This window comes from Pomacea canaliculata, linkage group LG6 (genome assembly GCF_003073045.1).
Source record: "Pomacea canaliculata isolate SZHN2017 linkage group LG6, ASM307304v1, whole genome shotgun sequence".
In the NCBI taxonomy this organism is placed as follows: Eukaryota; Metazoa; Mollusca; class Gastropoda; order Architaenioglossa; family Ampullariidae; genus Pomacea; species Pomacea canaliculata.
In genome coordinates this window covers 4,669,092-4,687,329 of record NC_037595.1, presented here as the reverse complement: position 1 = coordinate 4,687,329, position 18,238 = coordinate 4,669,092, and the positions used below count along the sequence as shown (strand labels likewise).

At 40.5% G+C, this 18,238-nt stretch overlaps 1 protein-coding gene across 1 annotated transcript in view; it reads left to right on the top strand.

Annotated features, from left to right (window-relative positions):
* Positions 1-3,668: 3,668 nt before the first annotated feature.
* Positions 3,669-18,238, top strand: part of LOC112565611 (kielin/chordin-like protein) — a 41,660-nt gene continuing 27,090 nt past the window's right edge. Inside the window, 17 exon segments of the mRNA XM_025241159.1 lie at positions 3,669-3,828; positions 3,977-4,063; positions 4,577-4,730; positions 9,197-9,697; positions 9,847-9,928; positions 10,337-10,461; positions 10,636-10,767; positions 11,268-11,316; positions 11,641-11,883; positions 12,559-12,701; positions 13,048-13,298; positions 13,798-14,738; positions 15,200-15,385; positions 15,830-16,069; positions 16,615-16,860; positions 17,110-17,268; positions 17,618-17,825. Of these exon segments, the coding sequence (XP_025096944.1) occupies positions 9,512-9,697; positions 9,847-9,928; positions 10,337-10,461; positions 10,636-10,767; positions 11,268-11,316; positions 11,641-11,883; positions 12,559-12,701; positions 13,048-13,298; positions 13,798-14,738; positions 15,200-15,385; positions 15,830-16,069; positions 16,615-16,860; positions 17,110-17,268; positions 17,618-17,825 (3,191 nt within the window). The 5' untranslated portion in view covers positions 3,669-3,828; positions 3,977-4,063; positions 4,577-4,730; positions 9,197-9,511.

Below are 18,238 nucleotides of genomic sequence, written 5' to 3'. Positions count from 1 at the left end.
TGCACCATTGATCCCGTGAAGTATGCGCATGCGCAGTCTGTAGAACTCGAAGAGTTGTGTGCACAGGGGCATTGCCACCATCTTCGTCATCAACCAGAATCAGCGGAAATCACGAAAGAAACACTGGACTTTCTCTCTCTCTCTTTGACTTTTTTCTTTCTTTCCTTCTCTCTCTCCCGCAAAATCGATGAAGTCAAATAACAACAATGGATGACGGGAAGTTGACACTAATGCTGTCATTATTACAGTTTGATATAAAATGTATTTAAAATTACTTTGACTTTGCTGAACTAGTTACTTTTGTGAGAAAAACAAACTACTGACGTCACGGAAGGGCTAATCAATAAGGTCGTGACCTCTTATCAACACCCAGGTGAGAACTGTGTATTCAAATGCTTGTATTTCGTAATCCGAGCTGAATTTTTTAAATTAGATTTTGAGAATTAGCATGCTAACTGCTCAAACCAACTCACTCGAGAATAATTTTCTACTCTGGGTAGTCTTTAAAATATATTTTGTATGAGGCAAGTCTTTGACATGATGGATGATTATACCCATGTAGCGTGGAACTGTGGGAGTATTTAAAATTTATTGGTTCTCAACGGTATTCTATCAATCAGTTGCTTGATGAGGGTTAAATTCTGACATATTAAATGATTACATAACAATAAGGCTCAGAATCTCCACTGCGAATCCATACCAATCATATTTCACCAGAAAAACAAACAAAAAATTTTAGTATTGGCATAAGAAACTTGAATAATAGACCATCTGTTTCTGCACATGCTACTTCAGAAATAAAAGCATAGTTTGCAAATTGTAAGATCCATGTCGTTATAGACTCGCAATATTATAGGAAATGCCAGTACAATGTGCGTTTGCCGGAGCCTGACACCTGGAGTTTGTTTGTTGGCGGGTACAGGCTAATTGTCTTACAACTTAGCCCTCGGCCAACCATAACACAGTGATGATGCGGCGATTTGACGAGTGTTTTGGCTACAGCGCTGCTAATTAGCCACAAGCACGTGCTATATCTTGTCACAACATTTCATCCCACACGTGCAAGGGCTTTCCCTTGAAAGTTCTTCACAGCACGCAAACACGTGTTCGACTGGGTTGTTGAAGGGAAGGTTGGGGAGGAGTAGGTGGAGGTAAGCCTTTAAATAAGAGCGACATTCACTACCTTGCCGTCGCGTGTGCTCACAGCTGGGAGTACTGCACGTGCCACGGCACGTGCAACCAGCCTTCAGCAGATTACGTCACGTGGGGCCAGCATCTGCCAAAGCTGAGCTCGCTGAGCACGAATCGCTACTCGCATCAAAGGACTTATCATTATTATTAGAGTGCACATAAGTCATCGTGGCATTATTTTTTTTATAGATGTCTGGCTCGCGGCTTCGCGCGCTGCATGTTCCAAATGACCCAAGCATGTAGGCTTTGCGAATAGACTTACATTTCCGTTTTATGACATCTTCCATCGTCGACTACATTCTTGACGTAAAAACAAAGTATTCTCACCAAAAATATTCGTCAATTAAGATTTCGGATCGTACTTTAGGACCATTTAATATTCAGTGATTTGGAGTTCTTGCTGTAAAAGTTCGCACAGTTGTAGCCACGAACTTGTATTACATGTCCGTGGTTGTAGCTATTGTGCTCAATCATGAACTAATATCCCATATATATATATTCTGTGGTTCACTGCTAACGCCAAACACACCTGCTCTTCCGACATTGCAAATAGCTCAAGGGACGCAACAACCTTTTCTTGTACTCTCTAGCCTCCCTTTGGTTAGTCGTTTGATTTTGGGGGATGGAGTGATGATAAATGACACATTTTGACGATTTCCAATAGGAATGGAAAAATACAGAATGATAAACAAGCACGTTGTGTTATTTGTTATTTGAAGACATGAAAAAACTTGATCAAACTGACCAGAAGGAAAATAGTTACAAATTTTATGCTAATGGCCACAAAGAGCTGTGAATGTTTTATTATTGTCAGCCTACTGAGAAGTTATAACTTTATATGTCATTGACTGATGGATGAGCTGTCAAAACATATTCAGAAACATAAATATTTGAAATGGACTACGTTAATGTTGTATCTATTAAATAATAAATATTTTGTTGACTTCAACTAAATGGAGATTATAGTTTCTGAGTTTCTAGGGTGGGCTTTTTTTTAAAGTGTGCGGGGTTTAGGGAGATGGTTGACTGTTTCGCTGTTGATAATCAAGGCCAAAAATATTATTTGTGTATGAATACCTCATGTCGTGATCGTAATGATAAATGTCGACTTATTTATTAGCAGTGATAGATGTTGTGGAATAGCAGCCAAAGCCTTCGAGTGTTTATATAAGCGAAGCTACCTGGCAACACCAAGTCATGTCTGGTCCAGACAGGCAAGAGATTTTATCTCTCTTTGCTCATTTTCGCAGTCAGAGTGTCAGATATACATATAAGAGAGAGAGAGAGCGTTGAACGGGCGAAAAATCTGCCGCAACATGAAAGATCCAACTAATTCAAGATGGCGATAACGAATTAATCATCATCATCATCATCAAAACCAGGAATAGCTCGTATGGACACCCTCACGCAATTTCTCTAAATCTGGTCCTTCAAAACCAAAACTTTAACAAAGTTTTCTGCATCTGTTTATTTATTAAAATCTCAATTTCTTTTTAAAACGTTTGAAAAGCCGACTCTGGTCTCTCACACACACATATACACTGCTGTATATTTCCAACCATGCCGAGAAAACATCTCGCGGGGGAAAGGGACCCCCTGCACCGTGCAGAATGCATTAATAAGACCGACATGAATTATGGGAAATCCCGACTCCAGCAGCTCTCGTCGTAAAAGAAGTTTGTTGTCGTCTGGCAGAAATGGTCTATAACGAAAGCTGTTCGTGATGGGGTATGAAATAAACCCTGGATGGATGGAGCAGGTGAAACGCTGAGTGAAAACTTCCATAGAAGCACGAGACAAGCCTACTTCCGGCAGTCCATTTATATCTTCTTCACAACTGGAGAGAGAGAATTATGGCCGCAGATTGAAAATCTGATAATGAACAGCATCTCTCTCTCTGTTCGTTCTCTCTTCTCTGGTCTCCCCACACACCACTTGATTCCAGCTCCTAGATACCCATCTCTAGACATTTCTCCTTTCTTCTCCTGTTCATTCTGCCCCCTCCTCCGTCTCTCAGCAACCCCTTCCACTCAATCTGTCATTTCCTTTTTTTCGCTCGCTAAAAACTACACGGACAGTCCACTTTAAGTGACAAATGTGAGGTCTGCTGCAACTCCTTACAAGTGCTAAATAGTATTGCTTGAAAGTCCCCCCCCCCACTACTTTCCCGTGCGAAGAAAAGTGTGTGCGTGTGTGTGTTCATCCCTGTCGTACGGCTTCCACTAATTCAACCGCTGTGTGAAAACACCCTCTAGACTCCCATCATCAACCACCTCATCTCTGAATTTTCCTTTGTAACGGCATGCAGATGACTAGTACTACAGCGAGATCTTCACAGAGAACCCTTGAGGTAAGGCGCTATTCATCTCCGCTGAGCGCCCTGTCCGCATGCGCCGTGCCCTCTTCGCGAGGGTCATTCTTCCCACAGACTCCAGCTTTCTCACGGCGATGCCTCCTGTATTCCCCCCGCATCTCCCGTTGTCTTGAGACCGGCAGGCGAGAGTCGCTGGAGCGAGCACGTCGACGCACGCACGGGAAGGTTGCTCTGCATCTTCGTCTGCACGCGCCCAGGTTCGCACTTCGTCGCAGTGTCCGTACCATGTGCGGGTACCTGACCGTGTGGTGTGGATAATTAAGGTAAGTATTTCCTCAACATTTCTTGAACACACCATGCACGTGCCTTCGAAAAGGTGTTTAAAGCTGAACATGGTCTAAATAGTGTTGTTTGGTTTTGTTGAGCAGTTCTAAGTGCACAGGTAAAGCAAAATAATTTACCTCTCTGCAGGTGTCTGTTCTACATGCAACGCGGAGTCTGGCAAGACGAAAACCAGGTTATAACGGGCATCTGGGCGAAAGGAACTGAGATCCAGAGGTATGCTTGTTACCTGATATAAACAGTGGCATCATCACTGGAAACAGCACCAGCTTCTGCAAGCTTGCTTTTTTTTCCCCCAGACAGTTGCCAATTTTCTGGCTATTTCCCATCAGTATATAGGCCTGTTAGCGGTTATGACTCCAGCTCTCCTGGTTATTAAAAGAAACATATTTAAGGTACTCTTCAGAACCAGTCATCTGTGAATCGATTATGTCAGGTTTAAGCCGGTGATCAACAACAGGTCAGAAGTAATTTTTAAAAATCCGTTATATGACAAAAAGTGTTCGTGACAGTTGCTGATGTCACGCTTTAGCTGTCAATAGTCAGTTTGTTGGACGGATGGATGGACGACGAAATGATGACGATAATGGTAGTTCTTTTTTCTTTCTCTTGACTCTGTGTGTGAATGTTCGTGCGTCCGCACGTGCGAGATGATGTGTTGTTGTGGCTGTAGTAGCTGTACCTAGGATGCCTTGACACCAAGAAAATGACCGGTTGTACTTGATGCAGGTAAGAACTATGACACACCTAGGAATGACCGGCGGCTCTCTCAGCTGGGTCTGCCTAGGCCTCCTCCTACTGTTACCTCCCTTACCGGCGCGCTCTTCTGACAGCAAGGAGACTTTAGCTTCCAATTGGCATCGTTCGTCACCCAAGGGGTCAAGTAAGTGCTTTTTTGCGGCTGATGAATATGAGGTAATATTTCTGTGGATGTGGCACCTGCTTACCTAGTTAGACTAGTATACCGTAATTCAACAGCTGATTCGGCATTTCAATGTCTCTCTGTGAACTGTAAGAAATGATCTTGATGTAAATGAAGTCTAAAACGCGATGCAAAATGTATGAAGAGAAGTAATTTAACTCTCGCACATCACATCTGGTGCTCGCTCTTTTTCTTGTCGACTCCTGCGGACTCAGTGCACTTATTATTCGTGGAACAATCTGGAAACTGCCGTCCAAACACTAAAACATTGTAGAGATGGTCAGCGCTCGGTGCGCTCGCAGACAAGATCAAATAGATTTAGTGTGTTATGCTGTTACATAACATAATTATACATACATAATTATGAATATTTATACTTATGTAATATTTACTTCTGATAAAATTTTATTTAAACTGTTTATTGCCGGAAGGAGTTGTCAGAAACATAATGAGCCTATAAAACCTGTTCCTAATGTCTTTTCCAAAGTTCTAGACAAACTTTTTGTCTGTTCGTGTCGTGCGGTTACCCCCTCTGTCCGCATACCATAGGAAATCTAGGTCCAGTGGGCACCTCATTGATCAGGACAGAAGGCCGAGAACTGTACATGGTTCACCGCCCCCAGAACCACGAAGGCGCGTGACCTTTACCTTTATCACCCCGTCGTTCTTTAATTCATTTCGTCACCTGTCTTTGATGTCTAGATATTGACAGACACGTGCACTAGTTATAGCAGTTTGTGGTGGAATCCTCTCCTCCTGACGAATCAGATGCGTTCTCTTTTTCGCCTCTCTTCTCATTCCATCTCTTCCCCCATTTACTCCTATCATATATTACGAAGCGTGGACGTGCAGACGCAGGCAGACAGCTATACTCGGATCTTGCCAGAATGCTTACATAACCTTCTGAAGTGTTGTCATCATGCGAGATGAAAAATGGCAACTGTCTTCTGCCCTCCCTTTCCCCACTTCACTAGAGATGCAAGTTATTTTTTTCCCCATGGGGTTGGGTAGGGGTGGCAATAAGGTCTTGTTGAGTCTTCTCCCTTTCCCGCACCCTGACAATTAGCTCGCTCGACTGTGGAGCGAAAATCGCTGGATTGAGGTCTGCTCGGGTCTGTGGCTGCTAATTCTCCGTGCCCACCCAGCAGCTGCTTAGAAGAAGTGGGTACCTGCTTTATCATGAAATGCGAAGACATCAAGAGGAGAGGATTGTGTTTATCCCTCTACATGCAGCTTGCTAGACACGGTGTGCGAGATACCTTCACGGCCACTTACAGTCTATGGGACTCCCTACCTTTCCTTATCTCTCTTCCCGTGTAGTTATTTGTAAGACTTATCTGGATAACTTGGAGTTTGTAAGTGTAAATCTCTAATCTCTCAGACTTAATGCAAAACAATTTTCTTTATCTCTTGCTGTTGGTTGTGTTTCATTCGTTATCAGAAAATTACCCTTCCAGCAAATATCTTTTTTGGCTCGAATGGGCTCAATGACAAGGCCTGCTGCTGGTTTTACAGTCAAATAGGCTCTGACACCTTCTTTCTATGCATAAAAGTGCTTATATATATATAGACCTCACATGCACTTGAAAAGGAGATAAGAGCTTTCGTTTAACCGGCCACCCGCACATAAATCAGACATCTTGTCTTGCTTTTGCGCATCTGGCCTTTTTGCTGCCGAGGTCTTCCTGTGTTCATCATCTTAATTCGCGATAAGAAATCATAAAATTTGTGACATTGTTAAGCGTTTGGACCAAATGTACAGATATTTTTCCCGAGGCCGTAGTATGAAACGAGGGTAAGTTGGCCTTGGGCAACATGGGAAACTCAAGGGTAAGCATCTTGTTTCACGTGCTATTGCAATTCTAGAGCTCACAAGCGGTAGTTTAAAAAAAAGACAGATAGCACAGAGCAAGGAAACAAAACTATCCAGGACTTTGAAATTACAAGTTAGTGCAATAACTCAGACAGATCGTCTCACTTAATTGTTTGCCCTGAGTCTGTGCTGGCACCGCTGATATACAGCCAGGGGCTGCGGCACTCACTATAGTCAACTGTAACTTATTGCCATTGTTGTTTGGTTTTTTTTTCCTTTGGTAATATATCTCGTGTTACTAATTCAGACAACGCACCTGTTACTATCTGCCCCCCCCCCCCACACTCACCGTGAATGACATAAGACTCAAGCCTTCCGCCTAGCGCTGGGAATCCCATCCACCCAAAAAGGCGGAGGAAAGAGAGACGGAGACCATTTTTTCTTGGTCTATTTCAAACACCGAGCGAGGCAGGTGATGCTAATTAACCTGTCCTACTCTCTCACCCCCCAGCTTCCGGCCTCTCCCTATCAACCCTTCCGATCTCAACAACCTCATCTGGCCCAGCACAAAGCTTTACATCCTTATTTCCTGTGGATCCTGCTGTTCAAAGGGTAGGTTCTTCTTCACCTTGCTGCACTGCGACTCCTCGTCATTTTGAAGCCTAACGGACTTTTATTCATTCCATTGCTGCATTTTAGCAAAATTGCTAAACGCAGTAACAGGCTCTTCTACCTTTTATATCCTACAACTACTAGATTTTTTAAAACATGTCTTTTCCTCACAAAGAGGTTCTCAGCGCAATACAATAGTTTCGAGCGTTTTCAAACCAGTCATCCGATGATTTGTGATAATTTACAAGGACAAACAGCCAGACCACTCGGACTTGTACCACTCTGTCGATGTTCTTTTGTAGTGTAAAGCAGTCTTGACTGTTTGTACTTATTAAACTGATTTCCATCGTCGACTGCGTCAAACTTCCTTTTGTTTGTAAATAAAACTTTCGTAGAAGTCGCATGTTTCTTCACCTAGCTAATTAAGGAGTATATATAGCTTTCCTTATTGCTTATTTAGCAATTATTTTCGCCAAAATGTAACACTTTCTACACAAGTAAATCACACGCAAGAAATGGAAGAATTTGTGCGGGTTAACTTTCTCCATCCACTTTATTTATCTTATTTAGTCGTCGTTTCAATTCTGATTCATTTCATTTCAAATTACGTTTACAAACATGATGATGTGATTTGTAAAATGTAACCCTGTAGTACAAAAAATTAAAAGTCTGTTTTTGATAGTATCGCACACCTTCTTTGAGACTTCAGCTCTGCTGAAGATTATTCTAGAACAGCTGTTCATTAATTTAATATAATATGAACTGCTTTATAGTTCATACATTCACTCAGTTCTTACACGAGCTGTTCAATGCAATTAGTCTTTTCCGCCGAGCCAGCAACAAAGACGAGACAGCCCGAGACGAGACCTGAACCCGAGACAGCCAACCCTCACTGTATTGGTGACGGGCACCTTTGGGCCACCGGACCGCTCTTGCAACTACAATAACTGTCAGACGGAAAGATCATCCCATCACAAACAGCATTACATGTTAATTGTGAGGCAAGAGACAGCCTCTGTAGGCTGTGGTCTCGGCATTTTAACACTCGTCCACACCCTTGTTGCGAGAAGAGTATTTTGGGAACAATGCAGATTGGTGATTTACATTTTTAGCAGTCATTTGAAAAAGAAAGAAAACAAGAAAACATTTTTATGTAAATGCTTTTTTGAACCGAAAAAATATATGGACAAGCATGTGACCACGTTTTGCAATGTTTGGTTATGACGGTTGCATGAAAAGTTGTAGAACTAATTGGTGCAGCGAACGTCCATTTTTGTCCGGTTGAAAAAAAAGCAATCATGGACATGTAGTTATACAAGTTCGTGGTCATATCATACAGCTTACTCTTTTCTTTCTCTTTCCCTCCCCCGCCACCTCTCTCACTCTCTGAGTGTCAAGGAACTCGATATCTGACTTTCAAACCTCCATCTACTGTGCCGGCAGATCGTTATCGCGAAGGCCAGACGCTTCAAGTTGAGCGGAAAATGAACGTGCGCCAAAGGATTAAGAGTTAAGCCGCACAAACATAAAGAGTTTATCTTAGACATCGAGATGTTCCGGAACGAGGCATCAGGGATCCACAGACGTTGCTGTCTGTTTCTCACGCTCTCTGCACACCCTTCTGCCCCTTCCGGTCTACTCATCCTTAAGCCTGCCCACCCCCTTCTCTAAGCTTTCAGGGGAAGAACCGTCTAAAAGACTGTAAAGATACCCAGAAATGCCACTAAATTGGAGCTATCAATTAGCCATGCTTGTGGATATCCTCGGGACTGCTTGGTAGAAGGGTATTTAAAAGCTCTCATCGGACACCGTTTTTGTTTTGGCAAAGCCACTTTGGTCCCTATAATTGTGGGTGCTGGGTTTGAATGGACAATTCTGCTAAAATGACAAAAATGGTACTAAACAGTGCTGATTTATCGATTGCTTAAGTGAACGCATTATAAAAAATGTGCAACAGTTCAGTTGTTAAAATACTAGCATGTTTGATGTGGGTTCATTTCAGGTATTCATCTCTTTGACGGCAAAGGACTCAGTTCTGTTGACGGTATTTCTAAAGCTCTACCTCGAGGCTGGCATCTTCACAAGAATTTTTCTGGCTTCCTGATTGAGAGTAACAGAGCCAGGAAATACTTGAAGAAGTTCTATGGGGACTTTGTATTAACTTTAACCAGTCATCTAGTGAAAAAGAGTCAGGGATCCTTGCTGACCTTAAAGCACCGAAAACATAGGCTGCCACATCTAGACCTTGTGGATTGATCTTGCAAACAACCTGTTGGTATTCAGGTACCTAGGTGCAAAATCCTACCAGCGTATCCAGATGTCATCAGTGTTTCCAGCATGGCAATGGTCACGATTGCATATTGAAATGTTTAACTTGAAACTTTTGGTTCGCGTGGACTGTATGGACAACAAAGAAATGGTTCTGAGACAACCCTTGGCTGATATTCCACTTGACATCCAGGTGTGGTTTGGACAGAAAGCAGATCATCAGGAAGGGTTGCAGGTTAGAGGAGGCTTTTTCAACAGTAAACTAATCACTAGGTGTTAATAAAAAGTTATGATTTCAAAAGTCTGTTTAAAATGAAACAGCTATAAAGTGGAAGTATGTTCAGCGACAAGCCAGTTTGTGGATGCTGAATTTTCTTTGCACAGGGCATGATATTTGATGCAGAGCTTGGAGTGCATGCCTTGGGGGATGATGAAGGCTGTCCTGTGACGATGAATAATCAGTTAGGTATATTAATCCTTTATTTTTCACTTTACTCTGCATCACTGTTCAATGAATGGTGAACAGATAGTTTAAACAACCATCAGATCCAAACATCAAACTGTTTGAATAAAGTATTAGAACACCGTTACATCATTTACTAGACTAATTTAAGTTAGTTTTTTTCTTTTAATCTTTAATTGAATACAATTGAACATGTCGATCTGAAATAATTAAATCTTTGTATATGCAGCCTTTGAATATTTAAATGCTTGATTTAAGGCAAAACTGCTTTATTTATTTATTTTTATTTATTTTTGTCCATGTATTCTACTTCACTTCTTTCTCAGCAACAATCAAGATATGTTATAATTCAAATAAAGAGAAAACTACACCAACTAAATTATTGTGAAAAAGACTAATTTTGTTGCACAGTTGCTGATCAGCCAGCATCCGCGACTTCCGATTTCACTGTTAGAAACTCTATGGAGGACAGAGTTACATTCCTTGAACAACAAGTGGCACACCTGTCCAAGCTTGTTGACATGCTGAAAACACAGGTATAACTGTTTATGTCTTTTGTGTGTGTGTGAGAGAGAGAGAGGGAAAGAGTTAAAGAATAGAGACAAATTCCTCAGTACATGCATCAACAGCAATTAATTGCTATTTGAAATATTTTACACATAACACTTAAATGAACCTATAATTATATCTCAGTTTCCTATGTTTTACAGAATACTGATTTATCATCTCGAGTTAGCTACTTGGAAACTTGTGAATGTACTCCAAGATGTTCTTTCAATGGTAAAATCTTCAATGAAGGACAGACATGGAGCCCCGACATGTGCACAGTGTGTCAGTGTCAGGTGTGTCATTTTTACATATATAGAATAATGTACTTACCAGTGTGTGCTTTGTTACATCATCGCCTCATAGAACATAGTATATATATATTGCGTTAGTTCCGTATGTCAGTGAGTTCAGTATGTTTTACATAAACACAACACAAAAATATAAATGGGAGAATGAGAATGTGATTATCTTGTGGAGTGAAAGGACATTAGATGCTCAGATTGGTCCATTCAGCCTTCTGTTGTTTTTTTCACAGTTCAACATAGTTCTGTACTCCAAGAGATGTTGCCTTAATTATACTGCTGGTTGAACAACCAGCATGAGAATTTGTTTTTTTATTATTACTTTGCTTCCAGTAACTGATATGATAATAATAACAGTTTCAAGTGACTGATTGTTTGAAGCCAGCGTATTGGTGGAGGAGGGGATGTTGGTCTTTTGGAAGTACTTTTTACAAACAGTTTGTAACGAGGTAGCTCTAAGAACACAAGTTTTATTTGTCCTATTCAAACAGAATGGACGCCCTCGATGTAGCAAAAGACTTGATGTGCCAAGCTGTATATGTGAGTAATTCAGTCATATTTTGGTATCACAGTATACTGTATATCTTTATGTCTCCAGTTGTTCTGAGATTCCATATGTAATGTAAGTGTCTGTTAAAGGTACTTGATTACATATGAATTCATGCTTTTAATCCTACTTTGCATAGCAGTAGATTTTTTAAAATTACTGATTTTTGTTTTAAGCCCAAGTAGAAGCTTTAGTTTTGAAGGATTAATAGATAGCTGGAGGGGATAATGCCATAAGTAGAAAAGACTGACACGGTCAAAAATATATCAAAAGTGAAAATGAAGACAGTTGGTCTTGATGCTGTTTCTCTTGTGCAGCACCATGTATGGCCAGTCCTTGTCACAATATTGGCAGCTGCATGGATCTCGATGTTTTTTCTGATATTGATACAAGAGCAGACAATTTTCAGTGCCAGTGCCAACCACCTTTCACTGGCCCTACTTGCCAAGTCCGCTATAACCCATGCATCTGGCCTGTTGACTATGGCAATTGCAACCAGCAGCTGACTCGATATTACTATGACCAGATGTCACAGCAGTGTCTTCCGTTCAACTATACAGGTACTATATTTATAAATTTAAATCTTTCAAATGACATGTTTTAGTCATGACACAATATTCAAAAAATAAAAGCTCACTAAAGAGAGCAGGTTCTGTTAACATCTTCACACGAGCTTCATGTCTGACTTGAGATATTCTTTAATGTATAATTACACTTAACAAGTATAATTATGACTCATTTAACACTTGAGCTTTAATTGACAGCACTTGACCTAGGCCATTCTTTAATGTATACCTGCACTTACCAAGCATAATAATAATAAATGAAAATTTATATAGCGCATATTCACATTTGCACAGAGCATGCTCTTAGCGCTTACAACAGGAATGAGACATGGGCAGCATACGAGGGATGATAACTAATAGAAAACAAGTATAGAAAACACACAGAGGCACTATCTCTGTATTTCCCTATTTACCTGTGTGAGTCCATCGCCTGTTCCACAGCACTGGTGCAGAGAATGATTTAAAACCATTTAAAATATTTCTGTATACAGATTTTCTTATATGAAATTAAGTTTAGTATATTGTAAACAGGGGTGCACATATAAATAGAGGTATATGCAATTATCTATTACACATATGTGCATAAGCTCATACACAGACACACAGATATACAAATGCACACACACACATATACAACTATGCTTATGAAAAAGCACTTTTGTTTTGCAGGATGTGGAGGGAATGTGAACAACTATGAGAATATTCAGCAATGTGTAAGCATAGCAATGGAGGGTGCATGCTGCTATAGAACTTTCAACATCAGCAAAGATGCTGTTGTGAAGAACCAACAACAGATGCAGATACTGTGCAAAGTGAGTGAGAGCTATTACATTTTGGCCGCTCTTACATCTTCTATAGAAAGTCTTCAGTAAATTGCCATAATTTTGACTTTCCTTGTCTTGTGGACTTTCCATGAAATAAGTTAGATTGGCTGATTGAATAAGATTGAGCATGAGGCAGGTGACTGGTTACCTAAGAATAATCCCAAGCACACTGGCATGACACCAGTATTCACATGTTATCCCATCACATACATTTACTAAGAATACAGTATTGTCAGTTATAGTCATAACTATAATTAATCATAAACTGAACTAAAAATAAATCTGCATATTAATCACGCTGCCTTCCCTAACCCTAAACTTTCTGTTCTTTCAGGTCTTGCACCTGGGAGATTGCCAAGCTTTACATCGTCCCCAGGGTGGCCTTGATGCCATGGAAAAAGGTATCGTTGCTGTAGAGGAGACAGAAGTGGTCAGTTTCTACCCAGGTCTGTCATGTGAAGAGGCAGGCTGCACTGCTCCACTCAAGAAGTGCACTGTGGGACAAACCCTATACTCACCTGGTGAATCCATCCATCTAGGCTGCCAACAGTGCATTTGTCAAGAAAATGGTGTCTTGAATTGCTCGTCAGTACTTTTTCCCCCTCCACATCTAGAAGTTTAATTAAAAATTATTTGAGTGTGTGCTTATTTCCTTAGACCTCTCTTACCTAAATGGTACATGAGGCATCCACTAGAGACCTCCAATTTTGTTTGTCAGCAGCAAGTTTAGCTATGTTGTTCCAGATTAGTGTCTGGTCCTTTAGTTCTCTACTGACTTTCACCATGTTTCTTTTGGCTGACTCTTTGGACGTTTTGTTTGTTTGTCTGTCTGTTTGTTTGTTTGGTGAGAGCAGGTCTGCAACCCACCCCCTGTAACCTGAAGGACATATGAACCTCTCTTTGTCTGGTCTCTACTTTGTCTGCTCCCATTGGCATAGTTCTAAAAATTATTGAGACACTCAAATCCCCTGACCAAAGCAAGATGGTGGTTTGACAAGGGGTAGGTGTGGGGAGTGTGTGGGTATGTTTATGCACTAATAATAGCAGGGCTTGTCGATTGCCACATTTTTTTCTGTCACAACAGATGTAGCCAGATGACCATGAGGCGAGAGATACGTGACATGACCCGGGAGGAAATTGTTCGTTTCCAACAGGCAGTGGCAAAGCTGCGGCTTGGTGCCGATGAACAAGTTTGGGAACAGTTCCGGGACTTGTACATGACCCACAGAATGCATGCCAGTGGTGCCCCCTACTTCCTTCCTTGGCATCGCTTATTCTTACGACAAGTTGAACAGAAGCTGCAAGAAATCGACTGCAACATTGTGCTGCCATACTTTGATTTCACCACAGATGTGGGCAACTTTGGTCAGGCACTTGTTTGGCAGGCAAACTACTTTGGCAGCAGTGGGAACAGCAGCGATGCCAACTGTGTCCCTGACCATCCATTTGGTGATCCCAAGGCATGGCAGCCATGCCTGATGCGGCAGTTTGATACAAGCGTGCAACTGCCAACTCAAGTAGAACTTGCCATGGCCTTAGCAAGTGATGACTACATGGATATGAGCATGTGCTTGGAGAGTGCTGTTGCCTATGTTCATGCATACATTGGAGGGGACATGATGGCATCAAGTGGACCCTATGATCCCATCTTTTATGCAGTGCATTCATTTATAGACATGCTATACTGGACTTGGCAGCAAAAGCCTGGTAACAAGTTCCAATTTCCTGCAGCTTACGGCAATATTCCTCTTGTGCCATTCAATGTCTTGCCTTGGCAAGTGCTGGACTCGGAGGCATCTCTTTGTGTGACGTATGCACTTCCTTCCAAAGGTAGTAGTTGTAACATCACGGACCTCAGCAGACTTATCCCAGAGCATACTACTCACCTCTCTCCAGACCAGAAGAGAGGTGACATTCCTGTGAAACCAGAGGAGGAGATTGAGGTTGTTGAGCTTGATCTCTTTGGATATGATGCAGATGGCTTTGACTTGAGTGGATTCAACAGATTTGGATTTAATAGGAAAGGTCAGGCAAAGTGTTTTATTTTAGCTAACAGCTATTCATACAACTTTATAGGATAGCCCAAGTCAAAAGTAAAATTAGCCTCAATGTTGCCAATAAGTTAACAGAACATACCATTATCAGCTTGTTACAAAAATACATAGTGTATTTTTAATTTTTTGTTAATAAAAACATATGGAAGGATCTAAATTTATGCTTGTGATGTCACAGAAAGCCACAGCCAGTGCAAGGTCAGAGTATATGCTAGATGCTGCCTAATCAGTGAACCAACATTTGTAATGTTACAGGAAATAGGTTCTTGACCTCATTCCAAAACTCAGGTGAAAGTTGCTCATTCAAAGGCCGGTGTTTTGTAAATGGAACAATTCTTTACTCATGTTGTTTGCATTAGTCTCTTTTAATGAACTAAGCATACAATGCTTTTCATGCTTAAATTCTTTTTATCTTGTTGTTTTATTGAGTAGGTTACAATCGAGATGGTTACAACAGGGCAGGCTATGATGTTGTTGGGTTTGACCGCTATGGGTTTGATGAAGAAGGATACAGTTTTGATGGCTTCAACAAATCAGGCAAGGATCGTGAAGGGCACGAGGATTCCACAGGCCGCTTCAGTAATGCTGGATATGATGCATTCTGTTTCAGCAGGCAAGGTATCAGTAATGATGATTATGTTCTGTCACTATAATCAAAGCAATGGTAGTGGATATGATAATCGAAATGCAGCCATGAAGAGATCTTTATTAACCATTTAACATGCTATACATTAAGCTTAATGCAGCTGGATGACATCCGTGAAATTCATAATTGTAGACCCCTGGCTATTACTAGGATTAATATAAATATGCAAATATAAAAATTTTTTCATTCAGGGGAACGCAACTGCCCTAACAGCTTCTAATTATAATCCAGTCTACATTTCATAGAAGTCTCTTAATTACGGCCATTTTATAATGATAATATGAGACTTAGAGTAGCTGAAATCCTTTTGCCTGACAATTAGACTATTGCTTCACATTGTAGTTTGCTAGCACCTTCACATTCAGACTGTTTTGAGCAAACATTGAAAAGGTCCACTTTTTGCAATATGTTTGAAGGTCTCAACCCACAAGGGTATGATCAGTATGGCTTCACAGAGGATGGCTATGATGCTGACTTCTGCAACTTTCATTTCCATGGCCCCTTTGCTCCATTGCAGTCTTTCCAAATATTTCAAATCTTGCGGCAGCAGACTAAACCATTCCTGATGAGCCTGTCACGCACTTGCCCTGGACTGAGTGCTGTTCCTGATATCTGGCTAAAGCAGACGTGGGTGACTGAGAGAAAGGTGATTGCAGGTGAGAGAAAGGTGATTGCAGGGGAGAGAAAGGTTACTCCAGTTGAGAGAAGCCTCTTAAGATCTGAGGCGTGAATAAGTTTATCAACATCTAAATTTGTTTTGTTTACTAACCTATAAATATCTCTGATTTTTAACTTTTTTCCCCCTCCGTGACATCTGTATGAGATGTATCTGTACAAACCAAATATTTTTATCACTTTTACTTACACTTTCTCCTATCTGCACCTTCAGAAATGTCCTTGAACGACATTAACTGGCAATCTTGGGTCACCTAGTTCTGCTTTAAGCGTTTAAAGACAATAATTTGAATAAATATACTATAAAAATTTTGTCACTTTTCCAATAAATCATTGAGAGAGTAACAAATGTTACCAAAACAAAAACCAAAAAAACCCCTGTGATTATGCTTGTGTTGATGTAGACATATTTTGGACCTTGTCTGTGCTTTGGTACTACAATAGTGTGAAAACTAATTAATGTTTGATTTTGCATAATTATTAACGTATTGAAATATAGATTTGGGCATTGTTAATTTTTCTGCAGGCATGGTAAACGTTGAGCTCCCTTCAAGTTTCATCAGCGTCCCAGCCCAACGGTTCTGTTTCAGGACAGACATTTTTGTGACAGCTTGTCAGTGTGATAAAGGGATTGCCTCGTGTCAAGAAAACCCTTGTGAGAAAGCTACTTGTCCTGCCTTCCCAGAAGCAAAATGCTACATCTCCTTCTGTGGAGAATGTCAGACAAGATGGATTCATGAAGGGAAGGAGGTGGACTGTGCCATAACCAGAAGTGTGTCTACTACTCTTCTATATTTTTATTGTTCATATTTGGTTTTCTTTTGTCCTTGAGACTTCAAAAATGAGAAAAGAAAATTTGTAGCATACCATGTATAAAACTATAAAAGATAGCACAGCAACTGATATTTAAAAACTCACTTTGATTGGTACTGTATACATGATATGATTTGCTTTATATATATATAGTAAAATATATCATAAATTTTAATCTGCAGTGTTATCCTGCTTTATAAATAAACAGATTTCTGCAGTCCAAATCCTTGTCAACATGGAGGGGAATGTATAGAGTCTGAGTGGCCCAATGAACCTCAGCAGATTTTGTGTGTCTGCCCTCCTGGCTATGATGGTCACCGGTGTCAATATCTTGTAGAGGATGTTTGCAATCTTCCCTTAAGTACAGGTAACAGATCAGACACCACCATCACCTTAACCTTTCATAGTTCTGTACTCCACATATGCTGACCTTTAAAGTGTGAGGATGCTGTCGATCTTTTTATAGGCTTGCAAGCTGATCTTACAGAAGAACTTACTGTTAAGGAAGGTTGTATAAATTGGAAAGCCCACATTATGGATGGTGATGAAAATGTTTTCTTCAATGACAAGCATGCCATGTGAATCAGTTATACATTTCTTAATCCTATTTACTTAAAATTCTTATTGCTGTCTCATTGTTATAACTATATAATATCATTACCATTATGGTCCATTAGATTTATGATTCATACTGTTTTACTCACATGGTCCTCAAGGATCTTGTGAGCAGCAGGAAATGAAATGGTATTACAACTACAAAACTGCATCCTGTGAGAAATTTGTCTACACCGGTTGTCAAGGCAATGCTAATAATTTCCCTTCTGCTGCTGCCTGTGAAGCCAGATGTGTGGCTGGTGCATGCTGCTTCAGGGAACCTTTAGCTGTGACACATCACATAGGCTTTGATAAAGATGGTTTCAATAAGTGAGTTTATTTCCGCTGCAATGCTAGCTCTTATCTTCCTTATTTGGAAAGTTCTGTTTTTGAGAGTGTTGTCATAAAAAGTTTTTCACACTTTCAGCTAATTTCATCAAATGTAGCATTGATAAAATGCAATTAATATGGGATCAAAAATGTTGTTATAAATATACTTATTGTCATCATCAGACAAATAAAGTCCTGTTAATAACTTGGATGTAAGTTACGTGAGACTGATAAAGTTATATATACAAACAAGCTCCCAAGATGACCGAGGAAATTCTTATGGCTAAAATGTATCAACACAGTGAGACAGTGAAAAGGCTGTGTCAATGCTCAATAAGATGTATAAAGAATTTCATTGTTGGCAAAGAAGTTCTCATTATAACAGGTGCACAAGCTAGAAATGTATCAGAAAG